The sequence below is a fragment of the Pristiophorus japonicus genome, unplaced genomic scaffold, assembly GCF_044704955.1.
Source record: "Pristiophorus japonicus isolate sPriJap1 unplaced genomic scaffold, sPriJap1.hap1 HAP1_SCAFFOLD_278, whole genome shotgun sequence".
Lineage (NCBI taxonomy): Eukaryota > Metazoa > Chordata > Chondrichthyes > Pristiophoridae > Pristiophorus > Pristiophorus japonicus.
Genome location: NW_027252538.1, coordinates 182,404 through 209,850, shown reverse-complemented (window position 1 = coordinate 209,850; position 27,447 = coordinate 182,404). Strand labels below are relative to the sequence as shown.

Genomic DNA, 27,447 nt, shown 5'->3' with positions numbered 1-27,447 from the left:
GTTCCTGCCCACGCTCCAAACTGCGACCTGGGTTTTGATGATGTCATCCAGTCGCCCACCTCGAAGCCGTCGCACACTTGTAGCAGCTCACTCTGGAAGCTGCAGTGGTATGCTCTTTTATCCTCCCGACCCACGGTGGCTTTTTTTTCTTCAAAAATATACTTTATTCAAATAAAATTTTCTCAATACATTGGAAAGTATTCGTTTGGATGCTGACAGCAGTTCCATACGATGCACTAGCGTGCATTTCATTTCAAGGTACAGTTTAGTACAATCCATAAATCAAGTTACATGTAGTACTGTGCAAATAAGGGTATTACATGGAGCAGATAATAACATGTTTACATTACATTCCAGGATACACTTCAATACCGATCATGAATCTCGTTAGATGTAGCACTATGCAGATGAAAGGAGTACACGGAACGGATGAGAATATGTCCTCTCACAGGTCAAGGTGACCCACGATGTCCCAGGACCCACGCTGTTCTTTTATCCTCCCGACCTGCGGTGGTGACCTCTCACAGGTCAGGGTGGCCCACGATGAATGAATGCCCCGGGAATAAGTTGGCCTGATATTGACGCTCGTTGTAATTATTTCTGTGGTGCCCAACTTTAATATTCTCCTGGAAGTCCCACTGCAATCCAGTTCCAGTTCCATTGAGGGTGTAAAAGAAAAGATAGCCATCCGTGGCTAACTAAAGAAATAAAGGACGGTATCCAATTTAAAACAAGGGCATACAAAGTTACCCAAACAAGTGGGAGGACAGAAGATGCGGAAGCTTTTAAAAGCCAGCAAAGAACGACTAAAAAAATCATTAAGGGAAGATAGACTATGAAAGTAAACTAGCACAAAATATAAAAACAGATAGCAAGAGTTTCTCTCGGTAATAAAAAGGAAAAGAGTGACTAAAGTAAATGTTGGTCCCTTAGAGGACGATATCGCGAATTAATGATGGGGTACATGGAGATGGCAGAAACTCTGAACAAATATTTTGTATCAGTCTTTACGGTAGAGGACACAAGCAATATTCCAACAGTGGATAGTCAAGGGGGTATGGGGGGGGGGGGGCGGAGGACCTTATCACAATCACTAAGAAGTAAAATAATGGGACTAAAGGCGGATAAATCCCCTGGACTTGATGACTTGCATCCTAGGGTCTTAAGAGAAGTAATGGCAGGGATAGTGGATGCATTGGTTATAATTTACCAAAATTCCCTGGATTCTGGGAGGTCCCAGCAGATTGGAAAACGGCAAATGTAACACCACTATTTAAAAAAGGAGGCAGGCAAAAAGCAGGAAACTAGACCAGTTAGCCTCACATCTGTGGTTGGGAAAATGTTGGAGTCCATTATTAAAGAAGCAGTAGCAGGATATTTGGAAAAGCATAATTTGGTCAGGCAGAGTCAGCATGGATTTATGAAGGGGAAGTCATGTTTGACAAATTTGCTGGAATTCTTTGAGGATGTAACGAACATGGTGGATGAAGGGGAACCAGTGGATGTGGTGTATTTGGACTCCCAGAAGGCATTTGACAAGGTGCCACATAAAAGGTTACTGCGCAAGATAAAAGTTCACGGGATTAAGGGTAATTATATTAGCATGGATAGAGGATTGGCTAACAGAAAACAGAGAGTAGGGATAGATGGTTCATTCTCGGGTTGGCAATCAGTAACTAGTGGGGTGCTGCTGGGACCCCAACTATTTACAATCTATATTAACAACTTGGAAGAAAGGACCGAGTGCAATGTAGCCAGGTTTGCTGACTATGCAAAGATGGGATAAAAAACAATGTGTGAGGAGGACACAAAATACCTTCAAAATGTCATAGACAGGCTAAGTGAGTGGGCAAAAATTTGGCATAATGTTGGAAAGTGTGAGGTCATGCACTTTGGCAAAAAAAAATCAAAGAGCAAGTTATTATTTAAATGGAGAAAAATTGCAAAGTGCTGCAGTACAGTGGGACCTGGGGGTATTTGTGCATGAAACACAAAAGGTTAGTATTCAGGTACAGTAAGTGATCAGGAAGGCCAATGGTATCTTGGCCTTTACTGCAAAGGAGATGGAGTATAAAAGCAGGGAAGTCTTCCTACAATTGTACAGGGTATTGGTGAGGCCACACCTGGAATACTGCCTTGGTTTCCATATTTATGAAAGGATGTACTTGCTTTGGAGGCAGTTCAGAGAAGGTTCACTAGGTTGATTCCGGAGATGAGGGGGTTGACTTACGAGGAAAAGTTGAGTAGAATGGGCCTATACTCATTGGAATTCAGAAGAATGAGAGGTGATCTTATGGAAAAGTATAAGATTATGAGGGAGCTTGACAAGGTGGATGCAGAGAGGATGTTTCCACTGATAGGGGAGACTAGAACTAGGGGGCATAATCTTAGAATAAGGGGCCGCCCATTTAAAACTGAGATGAGGAGAAATTGCTTTTCTCAGAGGGTTGTAAATCTGTGGAATTCGCTGCCTCAGAGAACTGTGGAAGCTGAGACATTGAATAAATTTAAGACAGAGGTCAACAGTTTCTTAACCGATAAGGGATTAAGGGGTTATTGGGAGCAGGCAGGAAAGTGGTCCTGAGTCTATAATCAGATCAGCCATGATTGTATTAAATGGCGGAGCAGGCTCCAGGGGCCGTACGGCCTATTCCTGCTCCTATTTCTTATGTTCTTATGTAACAGGCCGATGATAATCAGCCCTTGATGAATCGACTGACTCTGGCAGATAGGGATGTGATCTTTGGGTTTGAGCTTCCCGTGTGCTAATCTTCTCCTTCTAACACCCTGTAAAAGGAGTTTACAAAAGTCATCACTGTAAGTACAGGATAGAACTTCAGAACATTCTCTCCTTCTTGTTCCTGTCCCATGGGCCATGCAGCGCCACTACACCTGGGTAATCTGGGCATGTCACTGATGGTAAAACCTGCAGCTCCCGCCCCGCTGGACACACACGTGACAACCAATGGGCCAATGGTTTTCCTGGTGCCCTCTCCGCCCCTGGTGTCAGGCTCGGTACTCGGCCATCCTGTGAGGTTTGTGCCCTCCTCTCCCCCGCTCCCCCCAGCACCACTGGTGCCAGGCTCAATACTCGGCCATCCTGTGAGGTTTGTGCCCTCCTCTCCCCCGCTCCCCCCAGCACCACTGGTGCCAGGCTCAATACTCGGCCATCCTGTGGGGTCGGTGCCCTCCCCTGGTGCCAGGCTCGGTATACGCCCATCCTGTGGGGCCGGTGCCCTCCCCTGGTGCTAGGCTCGTTATATGCCATCCTGTGGGGTCGGTATCGACCTTGCCAGGCTACATGACGTCACACAGACTGCGTTGCCAGGTTCATGATGTCACACACCTCACCTTGCTGGGGTTTTGACGTCACACACCCCTTCTTGCCGGGTTGATGACGTCACTGGTGCTGAGTGAACGGCGGCGCGAGTTCGAATCGCAGCCACGTGACCCGGAGCGAGCCGCCTCGGACTGTGGGAGTGGGCGGAGTAAATGGCAGATACAGGGCCGCGATTGGTGGGCGGCCTGTCAATCAGGTCAAACAGCCAATTGCAGGGGCGGACAACGCCTCCCTGAGCGTGCTGGGAGGCGGCACTGCGCATGTCTAGGATTCCCGGAGGCCGGCCGTTGGTGAAGGTAAATAAGATGGCGGAAAGTGAGCGGAGCTGAGTGGCACCGGGGGGAGAGGGGGCCGAGGGAGAGTGTCCCGGGGGGAGAGAGAGGGGGCCGAGGGAGAGTGTCCCGGGGGAACGGGCAAAAGAGACCCACACACGCACACAGACTGACACAGGCACACCCCCAGAATGACTGGGGAGGGAGGAGACAGATGAGGGATGGGGAAAGCTGAGGAACTTCTGTAATTGTCTCTCTTCTCCTCTCCCCCTCCCCTCGGCCCCTCGTCACCACCGCCCGTCCCCGGGGGCCCAGTGAGATCAGACAGTGTGTAACCCGGGGGCCCAGTGAGATCAGACAGTGTGTAACCCGGGGGCCCAGTGAGATCAGACAGTGTGTAACCCGGGGGCCCAGTGAGATCAGACAATGTGTAGCCCGGGGGCCCAGTGAGATCAGACAATGTGTAGCCCGGGGGCCCAGTGAGATCAGACAGTGTGTAAACCGGGGGCCCAGTGAGATCAGACAGTGTGTAACCCGGGGGCACAGTGAGATCAGACAACGTGTAACCCCGGGGGCCCAGTGAGATCAGACAGTGTGTAACCCGGGGCCCGGTGAGATCAGACAGTGTGTAACCCGGGGGCCCGGTGAGATCAGACAGTGTGTAACCCGGGGGCCCGGTGAGATCAGACAGTGTGTAACCCGGGGGCCCAGTGAGATCAGACAGTGTGTAACCTGGGAGTGGGCTCAGTGATTTCAGACAGTGTGTAACCCGGGGGCCCAGTGAGATCAGACAGTGTGTAACACGGGAGCCCAGTGAGATCAGACAGTGTGTAACCAGGGGGTCCAGTGAGATCAGACAGTGTGTAACCCGGGGGCCCAGTGAGATCAGACAGCGTGTAACCCGGGGGCCCGGTGAGATCAGACAGTGTGTAACCCGGGGGCTCAGTGAGATCAGACCGTGTGTAACCCGGGGGCCCAGTGAGATCAGACAGTGTGTAACCCGGGGGCCCAGTGAGATCAGACAGTGTGTAACCCGGGGAGAATTCTGGTGATTTTCTGTAAGTCCAGACGGGCGGGAGATCTGAGGAAAAGGATAAAATCAAACAGAAATACTGGACATATACTTTTCTGAAACATTGGAAAAACACTTTACATTACATTCCACTTCACAACATTAATCTTCTAACTTTCTGCCCTGTGATAATTAGATCCCAGTGAATGGCGGAGTGATTGAGAAAGTTCCACAGCTGGAAGGTAACAGGGATTGTGGACTGAGGAACAACAGCAGGTGAACCAGCACAGGATTGAGAGAGCACCAACCAGTGAGCCTCTTCCGATTGAAAGCGCTTCAATCGATTGACTGGGGAGAAAGGTAAGAGAAAGTGCCATTTACTCAGATACACACCGGTCCTGTAGACAGTACACACAGGTTACAAGGTAAGACAGGAAATGAGACCGGGACAGACTAACCACCGAGCACAATTATCCAGCATGAGGCCGTGCAATGGGATGTGAAGTGAGATCAGTTTTTCAGAAAATTAGTTAAACATGATTTCCCCTTCATGAATCCATGTTGCGTCTGCTTGATTGCACTATTCCTATCTAGATGTCCCGCTATTTCTTCCTTAATGATAGCTTCAAGCATTTTCCCCACTACAGATGTTAAACTAACCGGCCTATTGTTACCTGCCTTTTGTCTGCCCCCTTTTTTAAACAGAGGCGTTACATTAACTGCTTTCTAATCCGCTGATACCTCCCCAGAGTCCAGAGAATTTTTGTAGATTATTACAAATGCATCTGCTATAACTTCTGCCATCTCTTTTAATACCCTGGGATGCATTTCATCAGGACCAGGGGACTTGTCTACCTTGAGTCCCATTTGCCTGTCCAGCACTACCTCCCTTGTGATCGTGATTATCTCAAGGTCCTCCCTTCCCACATTCCCGTGACCAGCAATTTTTGGCATGGTTTTTGTGTCTTCCACTGTGAAGACCGAAGCAAAATAATTGTTTAAGGTCTCAGCCATTTCCACATTTCCCATTATTAAATCCCCCTTCTCATCTTCTAAGGGACCAACATTTACTTTAGTCACTCTTTTCCATTTTTACTATCTGTTTTTATGTTTTGCCCAAGTTTACTTTCGTAATCTATCTTTCCTTTCTTTATTGCTTTCTTAGTCATTCTTTGCTGTTGTTTAAAATTTTCCCAATCTTCTAGTTTCCCACTAACCTTAGCCACCATATACGCTATGGTTTTTAATTTGATACTATCCTTTATTTCCTTGGTTATCCACGGCTGGTTATCCCTTCTCTTACCGCCCTTCTTTTTCACTGGAATATATTTTTGTTGAGCACTATGAAAGAGCTCCTTAAAAGTCCTCCACTGTTCCTCAATTGTGCCACCGTGGAGTCTGTGTTTCCAGTCTACTTTAGCCAACTCTGCCCTCATCCCACTGTAGACCCCTTAAGTACTCTGAGCTGCAGGCTATCAGGCCCCGGGGATTTATTGGTCTTCAATCCCATCAATTTCCCTTACACAATTTCCCACCTAATAAGGATTTCCTTCAGTTCCTCCTTCTCACTAGATCCTCTGTCAGCTGGTATTTCCAGAAGGTTATTTGTGTCTTCCTTCATGAAGGCAGAAGCAAAGTATTTGTTCAACTGGTCTGCCATTTCTCTGTTCCCCATTATAAATTCACCTGACTCTGACTGCAAGGGACCTACGTTTGTCTTCACTAATCTTTTTCTCTTCACATATCTATAGAAGCTTTTACAGTTAGTGTTTATGTTCCCAGCAAGCTTCCACGTATACTCTATTTCCCCCCCTCCTACTTAAACACTTTGTCCTCCTCTGCTGGATTCTAAATTTCTCCCAGTCCTCAGGTTTGCTGCTTTTTCTGACCAATTTATATGCCGCTTCCTTGGATTTAACACTATCCTTAATTTCCCTTGTTAGCCACGGTTGAGCCACCTTCCCCGTTTTATTTTTTGCTCCAGGCAGGGATGTACAATTGTTGAGGTTCATCCATGTGATCTTTAAATGTTTGCCATTGCCTATTCACCGTCAACCCTTTAAGTATCATTTGCCAGTCTATTTATAGCCAATTCACGCCTCATACCATCGAAGTTACCTTTCCTTAACTTCAGGACCCTAGTCTCTGAATTAACTGTGTCACTCTCCATCTTGATAAAGAATGTTACCATATTATGGTCACTCTTCCCCAAGGGGCCTCGCACAACAAGATTGCTAATTAGTCCTTTCCCATTACACATCACCCAGTCGAGGAAGTCCAGCCCTCTAGTTGGTTCCTCGACATACTGGTCTCGAAAACCATCCCTAATACATTCCAGGAAATCCTCCTCCACCGTATTGCTAAAAGTTTGGTTAGCCCAATCTATATGTAGATTAAAGTCGCCTATAATAACTGCTGTACCTTTATTGCACGCATCCCTAATTTCTTGTTTGATGCTGTCTCCGACCTCACTACTACAGTTTGGTGGTCTGTTCATAACTCCCCCTAGCGTTTTCTACCCTTTGGTATTCCGCAGCTCCACCAATACAGATTCGACATCATCCAAGCTAATGTCCTTCTTTACTATTGTGTTAATTTCCTCTTTATCCAGCTCCATTTCCATTTCCTTTCTGTCTATCCTTCCTGAATGCTGAATATCCCTGGATGTTGAGTTCTCAGCTTTGGTCACCCTGGAGCCATGTCTCTGTGATGCCAATTATATCATATTCGTTATTTGCTGCCTTCGCAGTTAGTTCGTCCATCTTATTACGAATACTCATCGCATTGAGGCGCAGAGCCTTCAGGCATGTCTTTTTAACTCACTTTGCCCATTTAGAATTTTGCTGCAATGTGGCCCTTTTTGATTTTTGCCTTGGGTTTCTCTGCCCTCCACTTTTACTTTTCTTCTTTTTATCCTTTGCTTCAAATATTCGACATACTGTGTTTGAAACAAAGCTGATTTATTTCATATTTATACACAATATTAATCTCTAGCTCATATATAGGGGTTATTAAGATCATCAGAAACAAACAGTAACTGCCAGAATGAACATGGTTCAGTGCCCAATGCAATCACAGTAAATCCTGTTCCATTCACAAATTCAATCTGTCAATGGCGAGGCTTTTATCCGGCATGCCCCGCGAGCGAGAATGTGCCGCACCCAGACTACAGGACCTCAGTGCGCAGGCGCGGATCCTGGTTGGGTTTGGAGCATGCGCAGTCCGTGTAATGGCGGAACGGACACGTTTCGCATACGCTGTTCAGAATTGTCATTTTCAGCGGGTCTGAGGGGAGCAATGGACCAGCGGGGAGCCGCGAAGGCTTCATAAACAACCGGTGCCCGCCGCAAGCCCGGAATAATAACCAGAACATCGGCTTCGATGTTGCAGCTTCGGGGCTTTTTCCCGGTCACAGGCCCAGTCTAATGGAAGACAGTTTCAGCACTCCGCCATCTTGATTCAGTGAGTAGCACAGCGCATGTATGGCCATCTTGGTGCAGGAACAAAGTGAATGTTGTCAATGTCTATTTCCAACCGGGTCCGAGTGGGCAAAGGAATGTCACAGATAATTTATTCTCACTCTCCACACCTCGGATTTCTCACCATCTCCCCTAAAGACGATGCTCAGTTCTGAGCTTACGGTTTATGTTCACACAATTACATAAGAACATAAATATGAGCAGGAGTAGGTCATTTTGCCCCTCGAGCCTACTCCGCCCTTCAATAAGATCATAGCTGGTCTGATCATGGACTCAGCTCCACTTCCCTGCCCGCTCCCCATAACCCTTTACTCCCTTATCGCTCAAAAATCTGTCTATCTCTGCCTTAAATATATTCAATGACCCAGCCTCCACTGCTCTCTGGGGCAGAGAATTCCACCGATTTACAACCCTCTGAGAGAAGAAATTCCTCCTCGTCTCAGTTTTAAATGGGCAGCCCCTTATTCTAAGACGATGTCCTCAAGTTTCAGTTTCCCCTATGAATGGAAATATTCTCTTTGCATCCACCTTGTCGAGCCCCCTCATTATCATTAAGTTTCAATAAGATCACCCCTCATTCTTCTGAACTCCAATGAGTATTGGCCCAACCTACTCAACCTATCCTCATAAGTCAACCCCCTCATCTCCTGAATCAACCTAGTGAACCTTCTCTGAACAGCCTCCAATGGAAGGATATCCTTCCTTAAATACGGAGACCAAAACTGTACGCAGTACTCCAGGTGTGGCCTCACCAATACCCTGTACAGTTGTAGCAGGACTTCTCTGCTTTTATACTCTATCCTCCTTGCAATAAAGGCCAACATTACATTTGCCTTCCTGATTACTTGCTATACCTGCACACTAACTTTTTGTGTTTCATGCACAAGGACCCCCAGGTTTCTCTGTAATGCAGCTCTTTGCAATTTTTCTCCATTTAAATTATAATTTGCTTTTCAATTATTTCTGCCAAAGTGGATAACCTCACATTTTCCCACATTATACTCCATCTGCCAAATGTTTGCCCACTCACTTAATCTGTCTATATCCTTTTGAACATTTTTTTGTGTCCTCACAATTTTTGTATCAACAGCAAACTTGGTCCCTTCGTCCAAGTCATTAATATAGATTGTAAATAGTTGAGGACCCAGTACCGATCCCTGTGGCACTCCACTAGTCATGTTTTCCAACTGGAAAATGACCCATTTATCCCGACTCTCTTTTCTGTTTAGCCAATCCTCTATCCATGCCATAACATATTACCCCCAACCCTGTGAACATTTATCTTGTGCAGTGACCTCTTATGTAGCACCTTATCGAATGCCTTCTGAAAATCCAAATACACCACCTTATTCACCCTGCTCATTACATCCTCAAAGAACTCCAGCAAATTTATCAAACATGATTTCCCGTTCTTAAAACCATGCTGAATCTGCTTGATTGAATCATGCTTTTCCAAATGTCCTGCTACTGCTTCCTTAATAATGCACTCTAGCATTTTCCCAACGACAGATGTTAAGCTAACTAGGAAATAGTTTCCTGCTTTTTGTCTGCCTCCTTTTTCAAATAGGGGCGTTACATTTGCGGTTTTCCAATCTTTTGGGACCGCCACAGAATCCAGGGAATTTTGGTAGATTACAACCAATGCATCCACTATCTCTGCAGCCACTTCTCTTAAGACCCTGGGATGCAAGCCATCAGGTCCAGGGGACTTGTCCGCCTTTAATCCCATTATTTTATTTAGTACTACGTCATTAGTGATAGTGATTGTATTACTTTCCTCCCTACCTACAGCCCCTTGATTATCCACTATTGGGATGTTTTTAGTGTCTTCTTCCATGAAGGACTCTTACGATTTGTTTTTATATTTTGTGCTAGTTTACTTTCATAATCTATCTTCCCTCTTAATCATTTTTTTAGTCGTGCTCTGCTGGCTTTTAAAAATTTCATAAACCTCTGGTCTCCCACTAGTCTTGGCCACATTGTATGCCTTTGTCTTCAATTTAATACCGTCCCTTATTTCCTTAGTTAGCCATGGATGGTTATCCCTTCTCTTACCATCTTTCCTTCTCATTGGGATATATTTTTGTTGCAGGTTATGAAATATCTCCTTAAATGTCTGCCACTGCTCATCAACCGTCCCATTCTTTCGTCTATTTCCCCAGTCCACCTTAGCCAACTCTGCCCTCATACCATTGTTGTCTCCATTATTTAGGACACTGGTTTGAGGACCAACTTTCTCACCCTCCAACTGAATTTGAAATTCAACCTTATTATGGTCACTCATTCCTCGAGGATCTTTTATTACAAGATTATTTACTCATTACACAGTACTCGATCTAAGATAGCCTGCTCCCTGGTTGGTTCCGCAACATACTGTTCAAGGAAACTATCCCGGATACACTCTATGGACTCCTCCTCAAGGCTACCCTGACCAATTTGCTTTGTCCAATTAACATGAAGTTTAAAATCACCCATAATTATTGCCATTCCTTTATTACAAGCCTCCATTATTACTTGATTTATACTCCGTCCAACAGTGTAGCTACTGTTAGGGGGCCTACAGACTCTGCCCGCCAGCGACTATTTCCCTTTATTATTCCTTATCTTCACCCAAACTGATTCAATATCTTGATCTTCTGAGCAAATATCGTTTCTCACTAATGCACTGATCCTATCCTTTAACAACAACGCTACCCCACCTCCTTTTCCTTTCTGTCTGTCCTTCCGAATTGTCAAATACCCCTGAATATTCAGTTCCCAGTCCTGGTCACTTTGCAACCACGTCTCTGTCATGGCTATCCAATCATATCTATTTCTGCCGTCAACTCATCTATTTTGTTACGAATGTTATGTGTTTTTAGACAAAGATCTTTTAAATTTGTTTTTTTACCCTTTTTTCCTGCTTTTTTACTCTGTCCTTCAAACTCACTTTCTACATTTTTGCTTTCTAATTCTAGCTTTACTTCCCTCCCTACTGAATCTATTTTCAGGTTCCCATCCCCCTGCCAAGCTAGTTTAAACCCTCCCCAACAGCACTGGCAAACCCCCCCGCGACGATATTGGTCCCGGCTCTGTTGAGGTGCAACCCGTCCGGCTTATACAGGTCCCACCTCCCCCAGAAGCGGTCCCAATGTGTCAGGAATCTAAAGCCCTCCCTCCTGCACCATCTCTCCAGCCACGCAGTCATCTGCTCTTTCCTCCGATTTCTGTACTCACTAGCTTGTGGCACCGGGACTAATTTTAAATATTACTCGAGACCATGTCACTGTTTATAATTACACAAGACCCTGTCTCGGTTTATATTTCATTCGACCCTGCCTCTGTTTATATTACACTAGACTCTGTTCCTGTTTATATTACATTAGACAGTACTTTGTTTATAAATAGAAGTATAGAGTACAAAAGTGTGGATATTATGCTGAACCTGTACAAAGCACTGGTTCGGCTTCAACTGGAGTATTATGCCCAATTGTGGGCAACGCACTTTAGGAATAATGTGAAGGCCTTAGCGAGGATGCAGAAAAGATTTACGAGAATGATTCCAGGGATGAGGGACTTCAGAAGCTGGGGTTGCAAGGGGGATAGAGTACAAAAACAGAGAAGTTCTACTACAACTGTACAGGGTATTGATGAGGCCACACCTGGAGTACTGCGTGTAGTTTTGGTCTCCGTATTTAAGGAAGGATATGCTTTCATTGGAGGCAGTTCAGAAAAGGTTCACGAGGTTGATTCCTGAGATGAGGGGGTTGACTTATGAAGAAAGGTTGAGTAGTTTGGGTCTCTGCACATTGCAGTTCAGAAGAATGAGAGGTGATCTTATTGAAACATAAAAGATACTGAGGGGGCTTGACAAGGTGGATGCAGAGAGGATGTTTCCACTGATGGGGGCATAGTTTCAGAATAAGGGGTCACCCATTTAAAACTGAGATGAGGGGGAATTTCTTCTCTTGAGGGTTGTAAATCTGTAGAATTCTCTGCCCCAGAGAGTTGTGGAGGCTGGGTCATTGAATATATTTAACATAAGAACATAAGAATTAGGAACAGGAGTAGGCCATCTATCCCCTCGAGCCTGCTCCGCCATTCAACAAGATCATGACTGATCTGGCCGTGGGCTCAGCTCCACTTACCCACCCGCTCCCCGTAACCCTTAATTCCCTTATTGGTTAAAAATCTATCTATCTGTGATTTGAATACATTCAATGAGCTAGCCTCAACTGCTTCCTTGGGCAGAGAATTCCACAGATTCACAACCCTCTGGGAGAAGAAATTCCTTCTCAACTCGGTTTTAAATTGGCTCCCCCATATTTTGAGGCTGTGCCCCCTAGTTCTAGTCTCACCGACCAGTGGAAACAACCTCTCTGCCTCTATCTTGTCTATCCCTTTCATTATTTTAAATGTTTCTGTAAGATCCCCCCTCATCCTTCTGAATTCCAACGAGTAAAGACCCAGTCTACTCAATCTGTCATCATAAGGTAACCCCCTCATCTCCGGAATCAGCCTAGTGAATCGTCTCTGTACCCCCTCCAAAGCGAGTAAGGTGACCAAAACTGCACGCAGTACTCCAGGTGCGGCCTTATCAATACCCTATACAGTTGCAGCAGGACCTCCCTGCCTTTGTACTCCATCCTTCTCGCAATGAAGGCCAACATTCCATTTGCCTTCCTGATTACCTGCTGCACCTGCAAACTAACTTTTTGGGATTCATGTACAAGGACCCCCAGGTCCCTCTGCACCGCAGCATGTTGTAATTTCTCCCCATTCAAATAATATTCCCTTTTACTGTTTTTTTTTCCCAAGATGGATGACCTCACATTTTCCGACATTGTATTCCATCTGCCAAACCTTAGCCCATTCGCTTAACCTATCTAAATCTCTTTGCAGCCTCTCTGTGTCCTCTACACAACCCGCTTTCCCACTAATCTTTGTGTCATCTGCAAATTTTGTTACACTACACTCTGTCCCCTCTTTCAGGTCATCTATGTATATTGTAAACAGTTGTGGTCCCAGCACCGATCCCTGTGGCACACCACTAACCACCGATTTCCAACCCGAAAAGGACTCATTTATCCCGACTCTCTGCTTTCTGTTAGCCAGCCAATTCTCTATCCATGCTAATACATTTCCTCTGACTCCGCGTACCTTTATCTTCTGCAGTAACCTTTTGTGTGGCACCTTATCGAATGCCTTTTGGAAATCTAAATAAACCACATCCATCGGTACACCTCTATCCACCATGCTCGTTATATCCTCAAAGAATTCCAGTAAATTAGTTAAACATGATTTCCCCTTCATGAATCCATGTTGCGTCTGCTTGATTCCACTATTCCTATCTAGATGTCCCGCTATTTCTTCTTTAATGATAGCTTCAAGCATTTTCCCCACTATAGATGTTAAACTAACCGGCCTATAGTTACCTGCCTTTTGTCTGCCCCCTTTTTTAAACAGAGGCGTTACATTTGCTGCTTTCCAATCCGCTGGTACCTCCCCAGAGTCCAGAGAATTTTTGTAGATTATAACGAATGAATCTGCTATAACTTCCGCCATCTCTTTTAATACCCTGGGATGCATTTCATCAGGACCAGGGGACTTGTCTACCTTGAGTCCCATTAGCCTGTCCAGCATTACCCCCCTAGTGATAGTGATTATCTCAAGGTCCTCCCTTCCCACATTCCCGTGACCAGCAATTTCTGGCATGGTTTTTTGTGTCTTCCACTGTGAAGACCGAAGCAATTTAATTGTTTAAGGTCTCAGCCATTTCCACATTTCCCATTATTAAATCCCCTTTCTCATCTTCTAAGGGACCAACATTTACTTTAGTCACTCTTTTCCGTTTTATATATGTGTAAAAGCTTTTACTATCTGTTTTTATGTTTTGCGCAAGTTTACTTTCGTAATCTATCTTTCCTTTCTTTATTGCTTTCTTAGTCATTCTTTGCTGTCGTTTAAAATTTTCCCAATCTTCTAGTTTCCCACTAACCTTGGCCACCTTATACGCATTGGTTTTTAATTTGATACTCTCCTTTATTTCCTTGCTTATCCATGGCTGGTTATCCCTTCTCTTACCGCCCTTTTTCACTGGAATATATTTTTGTTGAGCACTATGAAAGAGCTCCTTAAAAGTCCTCCACTGTTCCTCAATTGTGCCACCGTTTAGTCTGTGTTTCCAGTCTACTTTAGCCAACTCTGCCCTCATCCCACTGTAGTCACCTTTGTTTAAGCATAGTACGCTGGTTTGAGACACTACTTCCTCAACCTCAATCTGTATTACAAATTCAACCATACTGTGATCACTCATTCCGAGAGGATCTTTTAATCGCAGATCATTTATTATTCCTGTCTCATTACACAGGACCAGATCCAAGATGGCTTGCTCCCTTGTAGGTTCTGTAACATACTGTTCTAAGAAACAATCCCGTATGCATTCTATGAATTCCTCCTCAAGGCTATCCCGTGCGATTTGATTTGACCAATCGATATGTAGGTTAAAATCCCCCATGATTACTGCCGTTCCTTTTTCACATGCCTCCATTATTCCCTTGATTATTGCCCACCCCACCATGAAGTTATTATTTGGAGACCTATAAACTACGCCCACCAGTGACTTTTTCCCCTTACTATCTCTAATCTCCACCCACAATGATTCAACATTTTGTTCATTAGAGCCAATATCGTCTCTCACAACTGCCCTGATATCTTCCTTTATTAACAGAGCTACCCCACCTCCTTTCCCTTCTTGTCTATCTTTCTGAATTGTCAGATACCCCTGTATGTTTAATTCCCAGTCTTGGCCATCCTGCAACCATGTTTCTGTAATGGCCACCAAATCATACCCATTTGTAATGATTTGTGCCGTCAACTCATTTACTTTATTTCGAATGCAGCGTGCGTTTAGGTAGAGTGTTTTAATACTAGTTTTTAAACCATGATTTTTAGTTTTGACCCCTCCTGCAGCCCCTTTATATTCATACATATTGTCCCTTCCTATCACCTTGTGGTTTACACTTATCCCAGTGCTACTCTGCTCTGTTGCCTCCTGCCTTTTGCATTCTTTCTTGGGATCCTGTTCATCTGAGCTCTCACCCATTCTAACTAGCATAGAGCCCTCTCCTGTGTTCCGAAAGCTCTTTGCATTGAGGCACCGAGCTTTCATGCTTGCCTTTTTATTACACTTTGACCCTTTTGAATTTTGCTGCACAGTGGCCCTTTTGTTTTTTGCCTTGGGTTTCTCTGCCCTTCACTTTTACTCATCTCTTTTCTGTCTTTTGCTTTTGTCTCCTTTTTGTTTCCCTGTCTCCCTGCATTGGTTCCCATCCCCCTGCCATATTAGTTTAACTCCTCCCCAACAGCACTAGCAAATACTTCCCCTAGGACATTGGTTCCGGTCCTGCCTAGGTGCAGACCGTCCGGCTTGTACTGGTCCCACCTCCCCCAGAACCGGTTCCAATGCCCCAGGAATTTGAATCCCTCCCTGCTGCACCACTGCTCAAGCCACTTATTCATCTGCGCTATCCTGCGATTCCTACTCTGACTAGCATGTGGCACTGGTAGCAATCCCGAGATTACTACTTTTGAGGTCCTACGTTTTAATTTAGCTCCTAGCTCCTTAAATTTGCCTCGTAGGACCTCATCCCTTTTTTTAACCTATATCGTTGGTACCAATGTGCACCACGACAACTGGCTGTTCTCCCTCCCTTTTCAGAATGTCCTGCACCCGCTCCGAGACATCATTGACCCTTGCACCAGGGAGGCAACATACCATCCTGAAGTCTCGGTTGCTGCTGCAGAAATGTCTATCTATTCCCCTTACAATTGAATCCCCTATCACTATCGCTCTCCCACTCTTTTTCCTGCCCTCCTGTGCAGCATAGCCTGCCACGGTGCCATGAACTTGGTTGCTGCTGCCCTCCCCTGATGAGTTATCCCCCTCAACAGTACTCAAAACGGTGTATCTGTATTGCAGGGGGATGACCGCAGGGGACCCCTGCACTATATTCCTTGCACTGCTCTTCCTGCTGGAAGGCGGAGATAGACAGATTTTTGAGCAATAAGGGAGTAAAGGTTTATGGGGAGTGGGAGGGAAGTGGAGCTGAGTCCATGATCAGATCAGCCATTATCTTATTGAATGATGGAGCAGGCTCGAGGGGCCAAATGTTCTACTCCCGCTCTTATTTCTTATGTTCGTATGTTCTCCTTAGAGCAGGGAAGATTGAGAGGGGATTTGATAGAGGTGTTCAAAATTAAGAGGGGTCTTGCCAGAGTAGATAGCGAGATACTGTTCCCATTGGCAGAAGGGTCGAGAACCAGAGGACACAGATTTAAGACAATTGGCAAAAGAACCAAAGGCAACACAAGAAAAAAGCCTTTTGCGTAGTGAATGGTTAATATCTAGAATGCACGGCCTGAAAGGGTGGTGGAGGCAGACTCAATCACGGCTTTCAAAAGGGAGTTGGATAAGTTTCTGAAAGAAAAACATTTGCAGGGCTGTGGGGTAAGGGCGGGGCAGTGGGACTAGCTGAGGTGCTCTTGCAGAGAGCTGGCACGGGCTCGATGGGCCGAACGGTCTTCTGTGCTGTAACCATTCTCTGATTCGATGGTTCTAACTCTATCAGCATAAGCCTCTATTCCCTTCTCCCTCACAGGCTGATCTGAAGTGCATCGATACTGGAAACACAGAGCGACCAATCCAGAGCCGCTCTGTATCAGGGTGGGCACTGGATGCGGAAGTCGCTCCCTGGCCTCCTGTGTGGGTCTGTTTGTTGCATCAGTTTGAGCTGGAGTGGAGAGGGGGGGGGAGAAACTGCTGGGTTTCACCCCCAGTACCTCTGAGCCCAGTCGGGCCCAACAATTTCCGATGAGAGCCTGTCAACGGCGGTGGATTCTAGGGGAGATTAAGCTGCGAAACACACACTGCCCGCACAATGTAGAAGAGTATTGGTTTAGGAACAAGTATTTCTGTAGAGGTGTTCAATGTACAAATTTGTTTTAACCCATTCTTGGGATGTGGGTGTCGCTAGTAAGGTCAGAATATATTTCCAATTTCCATTTGCTCATTGACAAGGTGATGGTGGGCCTTCTCGAACCGCTGCAGTCCGTGTGGTGAAGGTCCTCCCACCATGCTGTTAGGTGAGGAGTTCCAGGATTTTCACCCAGTAACGATGTAGGAACGGTGATATAAGCCCAAGTCAGGATGGTGAGAGTCTTGGAGGGGAACTTGGAGGTGATGGATTTCCCATGCACCTGCTGCCCTGGTCCATCTAGGTGGGAGAGGTTGCGGGTTTGGGAGGTTCTGTCAAAGTTCTGGTTGATTTGCAGATGTATAAAGTCCCTCCTCTTCGCCCCGCCCACCTCTCTCTCCTCCCATAGAGGCCAGAGTCTTGTGTAGGCCCAGACCGGGTGGTGGGTTCCCGTCCCTGAAGGACATTAGTGACCAGTTGGGTTTTTACGACAATCCGACAGCTTTCATGGTCACTTTTTTTCTGCTGACGGCTGCACAAATAACCAGGTTCATTCAGCTCAATTTCACAACCTGCCTTTGTGTTTTTGTGGGTTCTCTCTCACCCACCCTTTTTCCTGTTTGAAATTCACTTACAGGGTATTAAACAGGGAGGATTTGTCGACCGGAGGCTCAAACCAAACATCACATTAAGATCTGACGGAGTCACTCGATTCATCGGGAATGGAATATCATCGGCCTTTGACCATGGAAGCAAAAAGCACCGTTCACAGCGGGGAGAAACGGTACACGTGCTCCGTGTGTGAACAAGGCTTCAGCCGATCATCCAGCCTGGAGAGACACAAGTGCAGTCACAATGGGGAGAAAACATGTAAATGTGGGGACTGTGGGAAATGTTTCAACTACCCATCCCAGCTTGAAACACATCGGAGAGTTCACACTGGGGAGAGGCCATTCACCTGCTCCGATTGTGGGAAACGATTCACTCGGTCATCCAACCTGCTGACACACCAGCGAGTTCACACTGGGGAGAGGCCATTCACCTGCTCCGATTGTGGGAAGGGATTCACTTGGTCAGCCGACCTACTGAGGCACCAGCGAGTTCACACTGGGGAGTGGCTGTTCACCTGCTCCGAATGTGGGAAAGGATTCACTTGGTCAGCCGCCCTGCTGAGACACCAGCGAGTTCACACTGGGGAGAGGCCGTTCATTTGCTCTGAGTGTGGGAAGGGATTCACTTATTCATCTGACCTGCTGAAACACCAGCGAGTTCACACTGGGGAGAGGCTGTTCACCTGCTCCGAATGTGGGAAAGCATTCACTTGGTCAGCCGACCTGCTGAGACACCAGCGAATTCACACTGGGGAGAGGCCGTTCATTTGCTCTGAGTGTGGGAAGGGATTCACTTATTCATCTGACCTGCTGAAACACCAGCGAGTTCACACTGGAGAGAGGCCATTCACCTGTTCGGAGTGTGGGAAGGGATTCACTCAGTCATCCAACCTGCTGACACACCAGCGAGTTCACAAGTGATTGCAGAGGTTGGATTCTGCTGTTATTGCTGCTGTTAATCACATCCCGACTGAATCGTATTCATTCTGACAGTTGGAGTTTGTTTCCGCTGATGTTAATAACGCCTGTAACTGGACTGGAGTTTAATATTTGGGATATATACAAATAAATTAGTGTTGCTTTCAACACATTGCTGTGGATTTTTTGTCTTTCCCACCGGAGTGTTTAGCATCAGCTGGCTGGAGCTCAGAGGGGACAATCTGGGGAGAGCATCGTATGGGGGGGGGGTCTGGACACAGTCCTTTAGGGTCACACTGAGAGGGCCAAATGGCACTTTGGTCATTCTCATCTCTCTTCACTGACAGCAAAGTCGCCATGTGGGTTAATCTTGATGCGTGCAAGGTGTGGATGATATCCAGACAAGGGTGTTTAAAGAGATGGGACGGGTGTTTAAAGAGATGGGACAGGTGCTCTGTCAGTCCTTTGCCCATATCTCCAACAGCTCAGTAGAGTCAGGGATTGTTCCCTGAGATTGGAAGGTAGCACACGTAGTTCCCATTTTCCAAATTGGGCACAAGTCAGAACTCGTGAACTGAAGGCCCATCAACGTGACCTCGATTATGGGAAGGTGCTTGAAGGGATCCGGAGAGATGCTGTTTTCGATCATGGGGAAAGGGAAGGGGCCATTAGAGATACTGAACACGGATTCTGGTAAACATGGTCATGTCTTACAAACTAACTTGAGTTTGTAAAGAAGCTGTTAGGTTGGTGGATGGGGGAATCCAGTTGACATTGTCTACCTCAGGATGTCAAACTCATTTTCTATGATGGGCCTTATCCAATATCCTGGCACTTGGCATGGGCCACATTCAGCAAAAGCTATTAATATAGGAATAAATGAAGATAAACTACATCAGAATTTACATTTAGCTTTTATTTACTGCTGCTGCTCCCCATCCCTGGCACCTCTTAGCTTGAGCATTCATGAACTGACCCTGCTCAAACAATAACCACAAGGATATCGCTGCATTGTTCTGCCTGTGACCACAAGGCTGTGTCACTGCCATACACAGATAGCGTTTCCTTGCTTCACATCTCCATACAAAAACCATCACTTCACACACCCCCTTTCTACACAATTGCAGCAGACATGAGCAAGAACGTGAGGCTTATTAAAAGACACATTTCATTACAGCAAAGGTTACACTGGGAGAAATGTTCAGTTATGTTCCATTACAGGCAAAATGCCGGGCAAACCAGCTGTACACTGGCACCTGAACAGTATCTCATCGGCCTGCAGGCTTTTCTTAAATAGATTTGCTGCCTGGATATAAACTTAAACCAGCTTTGCAGGCGTGATGCTCTATTCACACATTGAAGGAGAGAGAGATGCTGTGGGGTACACGTTAAGTCCAGTAGCTGGAAGTGATTAACAGACTGGGTTTTGTGTTTAGTGATCCCGGGCTTGTTACCAATACCAGCAAAGATGAAGCCCATAAAATAAAAGGGACAGTGAATACTGTCTCACTGCGAGCGAGTCAGAATGAGAAGCTTTAACAACAGCCAATGTTTCACAAAGGGAGACCTTTGGTGGCGTTTAATGGGCTGTTTGTGTCACTGGGCTACAGGAGGCTATTTGTGACAGAAGAAAAGCTGGTCACAACAAACAAACAGTTTACCGGCCTGTCCAGGGCCCACTCTGACCCCCACCTTCTCTCTCTCACTATTGATGGACACTGCTGCAGTAATTGCTCCTCTGACCTTTCCTCTCTTGTCCCTCCTACACGCCTAATACACAGCCCGACACAATCTCCCTCCCCCTACATCCTCACTGTGCTGGAATCCACACCAGTTTCCCCATCTGTTCCTTGTTCTCTCCCTGAATCCTGAAAACTACAGAACTCGCTCTTCCCCTCCGGAAGTCTACAGGCTCTAAAACTGAAGCTTGGTGTCCCTCAGTCCCAACTCCTTGATTTACCTCCCCTTCTCTCCTCCTCTTTCCCCCTTGGTTGTGTTCCACACTCTGGATCTTGGGCCTTCCCCGGGGATTCTCAGTATGAACAGAGGGGGATGTGTGTTGAGACAGGATGTCCCAGCTCTCCACCTTTAAAGGGGCAAGGAATGGCCCTGCTTTATGACATCACTGCAGTGCCTAGCAACCAACCTCCCTGAGCCCTGCTCATTATGGGCTGGGTTGAGCTCATTGCTGTTACAGGAAGAGAAACAGGAGCAGTATTCAACCCATGTGGAGCCCAGGATTAATGGGGAGAGGTGCAGGATCAATTTATATCTTATTGAGTGAGAAATGTCATTGTCCCGGACACTCCCTGTCCCTCAGTATCTGTGTCAGGGAGCGACCGATGGGTTCACTCCATATCTAACCCGTACTGTGCCTGATTGAAGAGTGTTTGATGCTGGGCATGAGGTACTCAACTCGATGAGCACAACATTTAGCCCAAAGATGATCAGCTGAACCCATCAGCTTCTCCCCTGGACACAGGTCCTGAGGACAGGGTGTGTCTCTAATAATTTGGCTGGTGTCCTTGATCAAATTTAAACACTTCACTCATCTCTTTTTAAAATTAGTTCATGGGATGTGGGCATTGCCACTCATTAAATGCTAGAGAATATAGGCCTAGTCTACTCAATCTCTCATAGGACAATCCCCCCCATCCCAGCAATCAGTCCGGTGAACCTTCGTTGCACTCCCTCTATAGCAAGTTTATCTTTCCTTAGGTAAGGAGACCAAAACTGTGCACAATACTCCAGGTGCGATTTCACCAGGGCCCTGTATAATTGCAGCAAGACATCTTTACTCTTATACTCAAATGCTCTTGTAATAAAGGCCAATATACCATTTGCTTTCTTAATTGCTTGCTGTTCCTGCATATTAACTTTTAGCAATTTGTGTCCCAGGTCCCTCTGAACACCAACATTTCCCGATCTCTCACCATTTAAAAAAAATACTCTGCCTTTCTATTTTTACTATAAGTGTATAACTTAACATTTATTCACATGATATTCCATTTGCCATGTTCTTGCCCACTCACTGAGCCTGTATATATCCCCTTGAAACATCTTTTTATCCTCCTCACAACTTACATTCCCAACTAGCTTTGCATGCTAGCAGCACCCCACCAGTTACAGCCTACCAACCCGGAATGACCCGTTTATTCCTACTCTCTGTTTTCTGTCCGTTAACCAATCCCTCAACCTTGCTAGTATGTTACGTCCAATCCCATGAGCCCTAATTTTGTTTACTAAACTCTTGTATGGCACCTCATCGAATGCCTTCTGTAAATCTAAGTACACCACATCCAGTGGTTCCACCTTATCTATCATGCTAGTTACAACCTCAAAAAACACTAACAGTTTTGTCAAGTACAATTTCCCTTTCATAAATCCGTGTTGATTCTGCCCAATCCTGTTATTACTTCTGAAGTGTGCAGTTATCATGTGCTTAATATGAGATTCTAGCGTTTTCCCTGCTACTGATGTCAGGACTACCGGTACTGCACGGGTTAGATACAGAGCAAGTCTCATTCCATCCTGTCCCAAACACTACCAGGGTTGATGCAGAGTAAATCTCAGTCGACAATATCCCAAACACTCCTAGGGCAGGTACAACACGGATTAGTTATACAGTAAAGCTCCCTCTACACTGTCCCATCAAACTCTCCCAGGGCAGGTACAGCATTGGTTAGATATTAAGTAAAGCTCCCTCTACACTGTCCCATCAAACACTCCCAGGGCAGGTACTGCATTGGTTAGATATTAAGTAAAGCTCCCTCTACACTGTTCAAATAAAAACTCCTAGCGCAGGTACAGCATAGAAACATAGAAACATAGAAAATAGGTGCAGGAGTAGGCCATTCGGCCCTTCTAGCCTGCACCGCCATTCAATGAGTTCATGGCTGAACATGCAACTTCAGTACCCCATTCCTGCTTTCTCACCATACCCCTTGATTCCCCTAGTAGTAAGGACTTCATCTAACTCCTTTTTGAATATATTTAGTGAATTGGCCTCAACAACTTTCTGTGGTAGAGAATTCCACAGGTTCACCACTCTCTGGGTGAAGAAATTCCTCCTCATCTCGGTCCTAAATGGCTTCCCCCTTATCCTTAGACTGTGTTCCCTGGTTCTGGACTTCCCCAACATTGGGAACATTCTTCCTGCATCTAACCTGTCTAACCCCGTCAGAATTTTAAACGTTTCTATGAGGTCCCCTCTCATTCTTCTGAACTCCAGTGAATACAAGCCCAGTTGATCCAATCTTTCTTGATAGGTCAGTCCCGCCATCCCGGGAATCAGTCTGGTGAACCTTCGCTGCACTCCCTCAATAGCAAGAATGTCCTTCCTCAGGTTAGGAGACCAAAACTGTACACAATACTCCAGGTGTGGCCTCACCAAGGCCCTGTACAATTGTAGCAACACCTCCCTGCCCTTGTACTCAAATCCCCTCGCTATGAAGGCCAACATGCCATTTGCTTTCTTAACCGCCTGCTGTACCTGCATGCCAACCTTCAATGACTGATGTACCATGACACCCAGGTCTCGCTGCACCTGCCCTTTTCCTAATCTGTCACCATTCAGATAATAGTCTGTCTCTCTGTTTTTACCACCAAAGTGGATAACCTCACATTTATCCACATTATACTTCATCTGCCATGCATTTGCCCACTCACCTAACCTATCCAAGTCGCTCTGCAGCCTCATAGAATCCTCCTTGCAGCTCACACTGCCACCCAACTTAGTGTCATCCGCAAATTTGGAGATACTACATTTAATCCCCTCGTCTAAATCATTAATGTACAGTGTAAACAGCTGGGGCCCCAGCACAGAACCTTGCGGTACCCCACTAGTCACTGCCTGCCATTCTGAAAAGTCCCCATTTACTCCTACTCTTTGCTTCCTGTCTGACAACCAGTTCTCAATCCATGTCAGCACACTACCCCCAATCCCATGTGCTTTAACTTTGCACATTAATCTCTTGTGTGGGACCTTGTCGAAAGCCTTCTGAAAGTCCAAATATACCACATCAACTGGTTCTCCCTTGTCCACTCTACTGGAAACATCCTCAAAAAATTCCAGAAGATTTGTCAAGCATGATTTCCCTTTCACAAATCCATGCTGACTTGGACCTATCATATTACCTCTTTCCAAATGCACTGCGATGACCTCCTTAATAATTGATTCCATCATTTTACCCACTACCGCTGTCAGGCTGACCGGTCTGTAATTCCCTGTTTTCTCTCTCCCTCCTTTTTTAAAAAGTGGGGTTACATTGGCTACCCTCTACTCCATAGGAACTGATCCAGAGTCAATGGAATGTTGGAAAATGACTGTCAATGCATCCACTATTTCCAAGGCCACCTCCTTAAGTACTCTGGGATGCAGTCCATCAGGCCCTGGGGATTTATCGGCCTTCAATCCCATCAATTTCCCCAACACAATTTCCCGACTAATAAGGATTTCCCTCAGTTCCTCCTCCTTACTAGACCCTCCGACCCCTTTTATATCCGGAAGGTTGTTTGTGTCCTCCTCAGTGAATATCGAACCAAAGTACTTGTTCAATTGGTCCGCCATTTCTTTGTTCCCCGTTATGACTTCCCCTGATTCTGACTGCAGGGGACCTACGTTTGTCTTTACTAACCTTTTTCTCTTTACATATCTATAGAAACTTTTGCAATCCGTCTTAATGTTCCCTGCAAGCTTCTTCTCGTACTCCATTTTCCCTGCCCTAATCAAACCCTTTGTCCTCCTCTGCTGAGTTCTAAATTTCTCCCAGTCCCCGGGTTCATTGCTATTTCTGGCCAATTTGTATGCCACTTCCTTGGCTTTAATGCTATCCCTGATTTCCCTTGATAGCCACGGTTGAGCCACCTTCCCTTTTTTACTTTTACGACAGACAGGAATGTACAATTGTTGTAGTTCATCCATGCGGTCTCTAAATGTCTGCCATTGCCCATCCACAGTCAACCCCTTCAGTATCATTCGCCAATCTATCCTAGCCAATTCACGCCTCATACCTTCAAAGTTAGCCTTCTTTAAGTTCTGGACCATGGTCTCTGAATTAACTGTTTCATTCTCCATCCTAATGCAGAATTCCACCATATTATGGTCACTCTTCCCCAAGGGGCCTCGCACAACGAGATTGCTAATTAATCCTCTCTCATTACACAACACCCAGTCTAAGATGGCCTCCCCCCTAGTTGGTTCCTCGACATATTGGTCTAAAAAACCATCCCTTATGCACTCCAGGAAATCCTCCTCTACCGTATTGCTTCCAGTTTGGTTAACCCAATCTATGTGCATATTAAAGTCACCCATTATAACTGCTGCACCTTTATTGCACGCACCCCTAATTTCATGTTTGATGCCCTCCCCAACATCACTACTACTGTTTGGAGGTCTGTACACAACTCCCACTAACGTTTTTTGTCCTTTGGTATTCTGCAGCTCTACCCATATAGATTCCACATCATCCAAGCTAATGTCCTTCCGAACTATTGCCTTAATTTGCTCCTTAACCAGCAATGCTACCCCACCTCCTTTTCCTTTTATTCTATCTTTCCTGAATGTTGAATACCCCTGGATGTTGAGTTCCCAGCCCTGATCATCCTGGAGCCACGTCTCCGTAATCCCAATCACATCATATTTGTTAACATCTATTTGCACAGTTAATTCATCCACTTTATTGCGGATACTCCTTGCATTAAGACACAAAGCCTTCAGGCTTGTTCTTTTAACACCCTTTGTCCTTTTAGAATTTTGCTGTACAGTGGCCCTTTTTGTTCTTTGCCTTGGGTTTCTCTGCCCTCCACTTTTCCTCATCTCCTTTCTGTCTTTTGCTTTTGCCTCTTTTTTGTTTCCCTCTGTCTCCCTGCATTGGTTCCCATCCCCCTGCCATATCAGTTTAAATCCTCCCCAACAGCACTAGCAAACACTCCCCCTAGGACATTGGTTCCGGTCCTGCCCAGGTGCAGACCGTCCGGTTTGTACTGGTCCCACCTCCCCCAGAACCGGTTCCAATGCCCCAGGAATTTGAATCCCTCCCTGTTGCACCACTGCTCAAGCCACGTATTGATCTGCGCTATCCTGCGATTCCTACTCTGACTATCACGTGGCACTGGTAGCAATCCCGAGATTACTACTTTTGAGGTCCTACTTTTTAATTTAGCTCCTAGCTCCTTAAATTCGTTTCGTAGGACCTCATCCCTCTTTAGATAAAGTGTAATTCTCTCTATAACTTCGCTCTACAATTGTACATGGCCTTGGTGAGATAACTGGAATACTGTGCACAGTTTTGGTCTCCTTATCTAAGGAAGGATATACTTGCCTTGCTAAGATACAGAGTAAAGCTTCCTCAATACTGTCCCACCAGACATTCCAAGGGCAGGTACAACACAGGTTAGATACAGAGTATATCTCCCTCTAACCTGTCCCAATATTCCAGGGTAGATACTGCATTTGCTGGATACAGAATAAAGCTTCCTCTACGCTGTCGCATCAACTCACAGGGCAGGAATATATACAGAGTAAAGCTCGCTCTACAATGTCCCATCAAATACTCCCAGGCATGTACAGCACGGGTCAGGAACAGAGTAAAGCTCACTCTATGCTGTCCCATCAAACATGCCCACCACATGTACTGCACGGGATAAATACAAAGTAATTTCTTCCTCCATGCTGTCCCAACAAACAATCCGAGGGCAGGTACAGCATGGGGTTAGATACAGAGTAAAGCTCCCTCTACTCTGTCCCCTCAAACACTCCCAGAGCAAGTACTGTATCAGTTAGACACTAAGTAATGCTCCCTCTGCACTGTCCAAATAAACACTCCTAGGGCAGGTACAGCATAATTTAGATACAGGGTAATCCACTCTCAAACCTCGCTCTACAATTGTACATGGCCTTGGTGAGACCACACCTGGAGTACTGTACACAGTTTTGGCATCCTTATCTAAGGAAGGCTATAGTTACCTTGCTTAGATACAGAGTAAAGCTCCCTCAACACTGTCCCACCAGACATTCCAAGGGCAGGAGTAGCCCACTTGGCCCCTCGGGCCTGCTCCACCATTTAATAGGATCCTGGCTGATTTGATCATGGACTCAGCTCCTCTTTCCTGCCCACTCCCCATAACACTTATCGCTCAAAAATCTATCTATCTCCACCTTAAATTTATTCAATGACCCATCCTCCACCGCTCTCTGGAGCAGAGAATTCCATAGATTGACAACCCTCAGAGAAGAAATTCCTGCTCATCTCAGTTTTAAATGTGCGGCCTCTTATTCTGAGACTCTGTTTCGATAAGATCACCTCTCATTCTTCTCTATGCCAATGGATATAAGTCCAACCTACCTTCATTAGTCAACTCCCTCATCTCCGGAATCAACCTAGTGAACCTTCTCTGAACAGCCTCCAGTGAAAGTATATCCTTCCTTAAATACGGAGGCCAAAACTGTACGCTGTACTCTAGGTGTGGCCTCACCAATACCCTGTACAGTTGTAGAAGTACTTCTCTGCTTTTATACTCTATCCCCCTTCCAATAAAGGCCAACATTCCATTTGCCTTCCTGATTACTTGCTGTACCTGCATAGTAACCTTTTGTGTTTCATGCACAACGACCCCCAGGTGTCTCTGTACTGCAGCACTTTGCAATTTTTCTCCATTTAAATTATAATTTGCTTTTCTATTGTTTCTGCCAAGGTGGATAATCTCACATTTTCCCACATTATACTCCATTTGCCAAATCTTTGCCCACTCACTTACCCTGTCTATATCCCTTTGCAGATTTTTTGTGTCCTCACAATTTGCTTTCCCACCCATCTTTGTATCATCAGCAAACTTGGCTACATTACACTCTCCCTTCATCC

General features: G+C 45.7%; 2 protein-coding genes and 1 long non-coding RNA gene across 3 annotated transcripts in view; 2 read left to right on the top strand and 1 right to left on the bottom strand.

Annotated features, from left to right (window-relative positions):
• The window catches only part of LOC139247642 (zinc finger protein 664-like), a 334,128-nt gene that overhangs the window by 139,704 nt on the left and 166,977 nt on the right, over positions 1-27,447 (top strand). The gene's annotated exons all lie outside the window — the stretch shown is intronic.
• The window catches only part of LOC139247648 (uncharacterized), a 497,861-nt gene that overhangs the window by 390,858 nt on the left and 79,556 nt on the right, over positions 1-27,447 (bottom strand). The gene's annotated exons all lie outside the window — the stretch shown is intronic.
• Positions 1-27,447, top strand: part of LOC139247656 (zinc finger protein 585A-like) — a 126,359-nt gene that overhangs the window by 69,045 nt on the left and 29,867 nt on the right. The window contains exon 4 of the mRNA XM_070871749.1: positions 17,750-18,586. Coding sequence (XP_070727850.1) covers positions 17,750-18,586 — 837 coding nt within the window. The remainder of the gene's footprint in view (positions 1-17,749; positions 18,587-27,447) is intronic.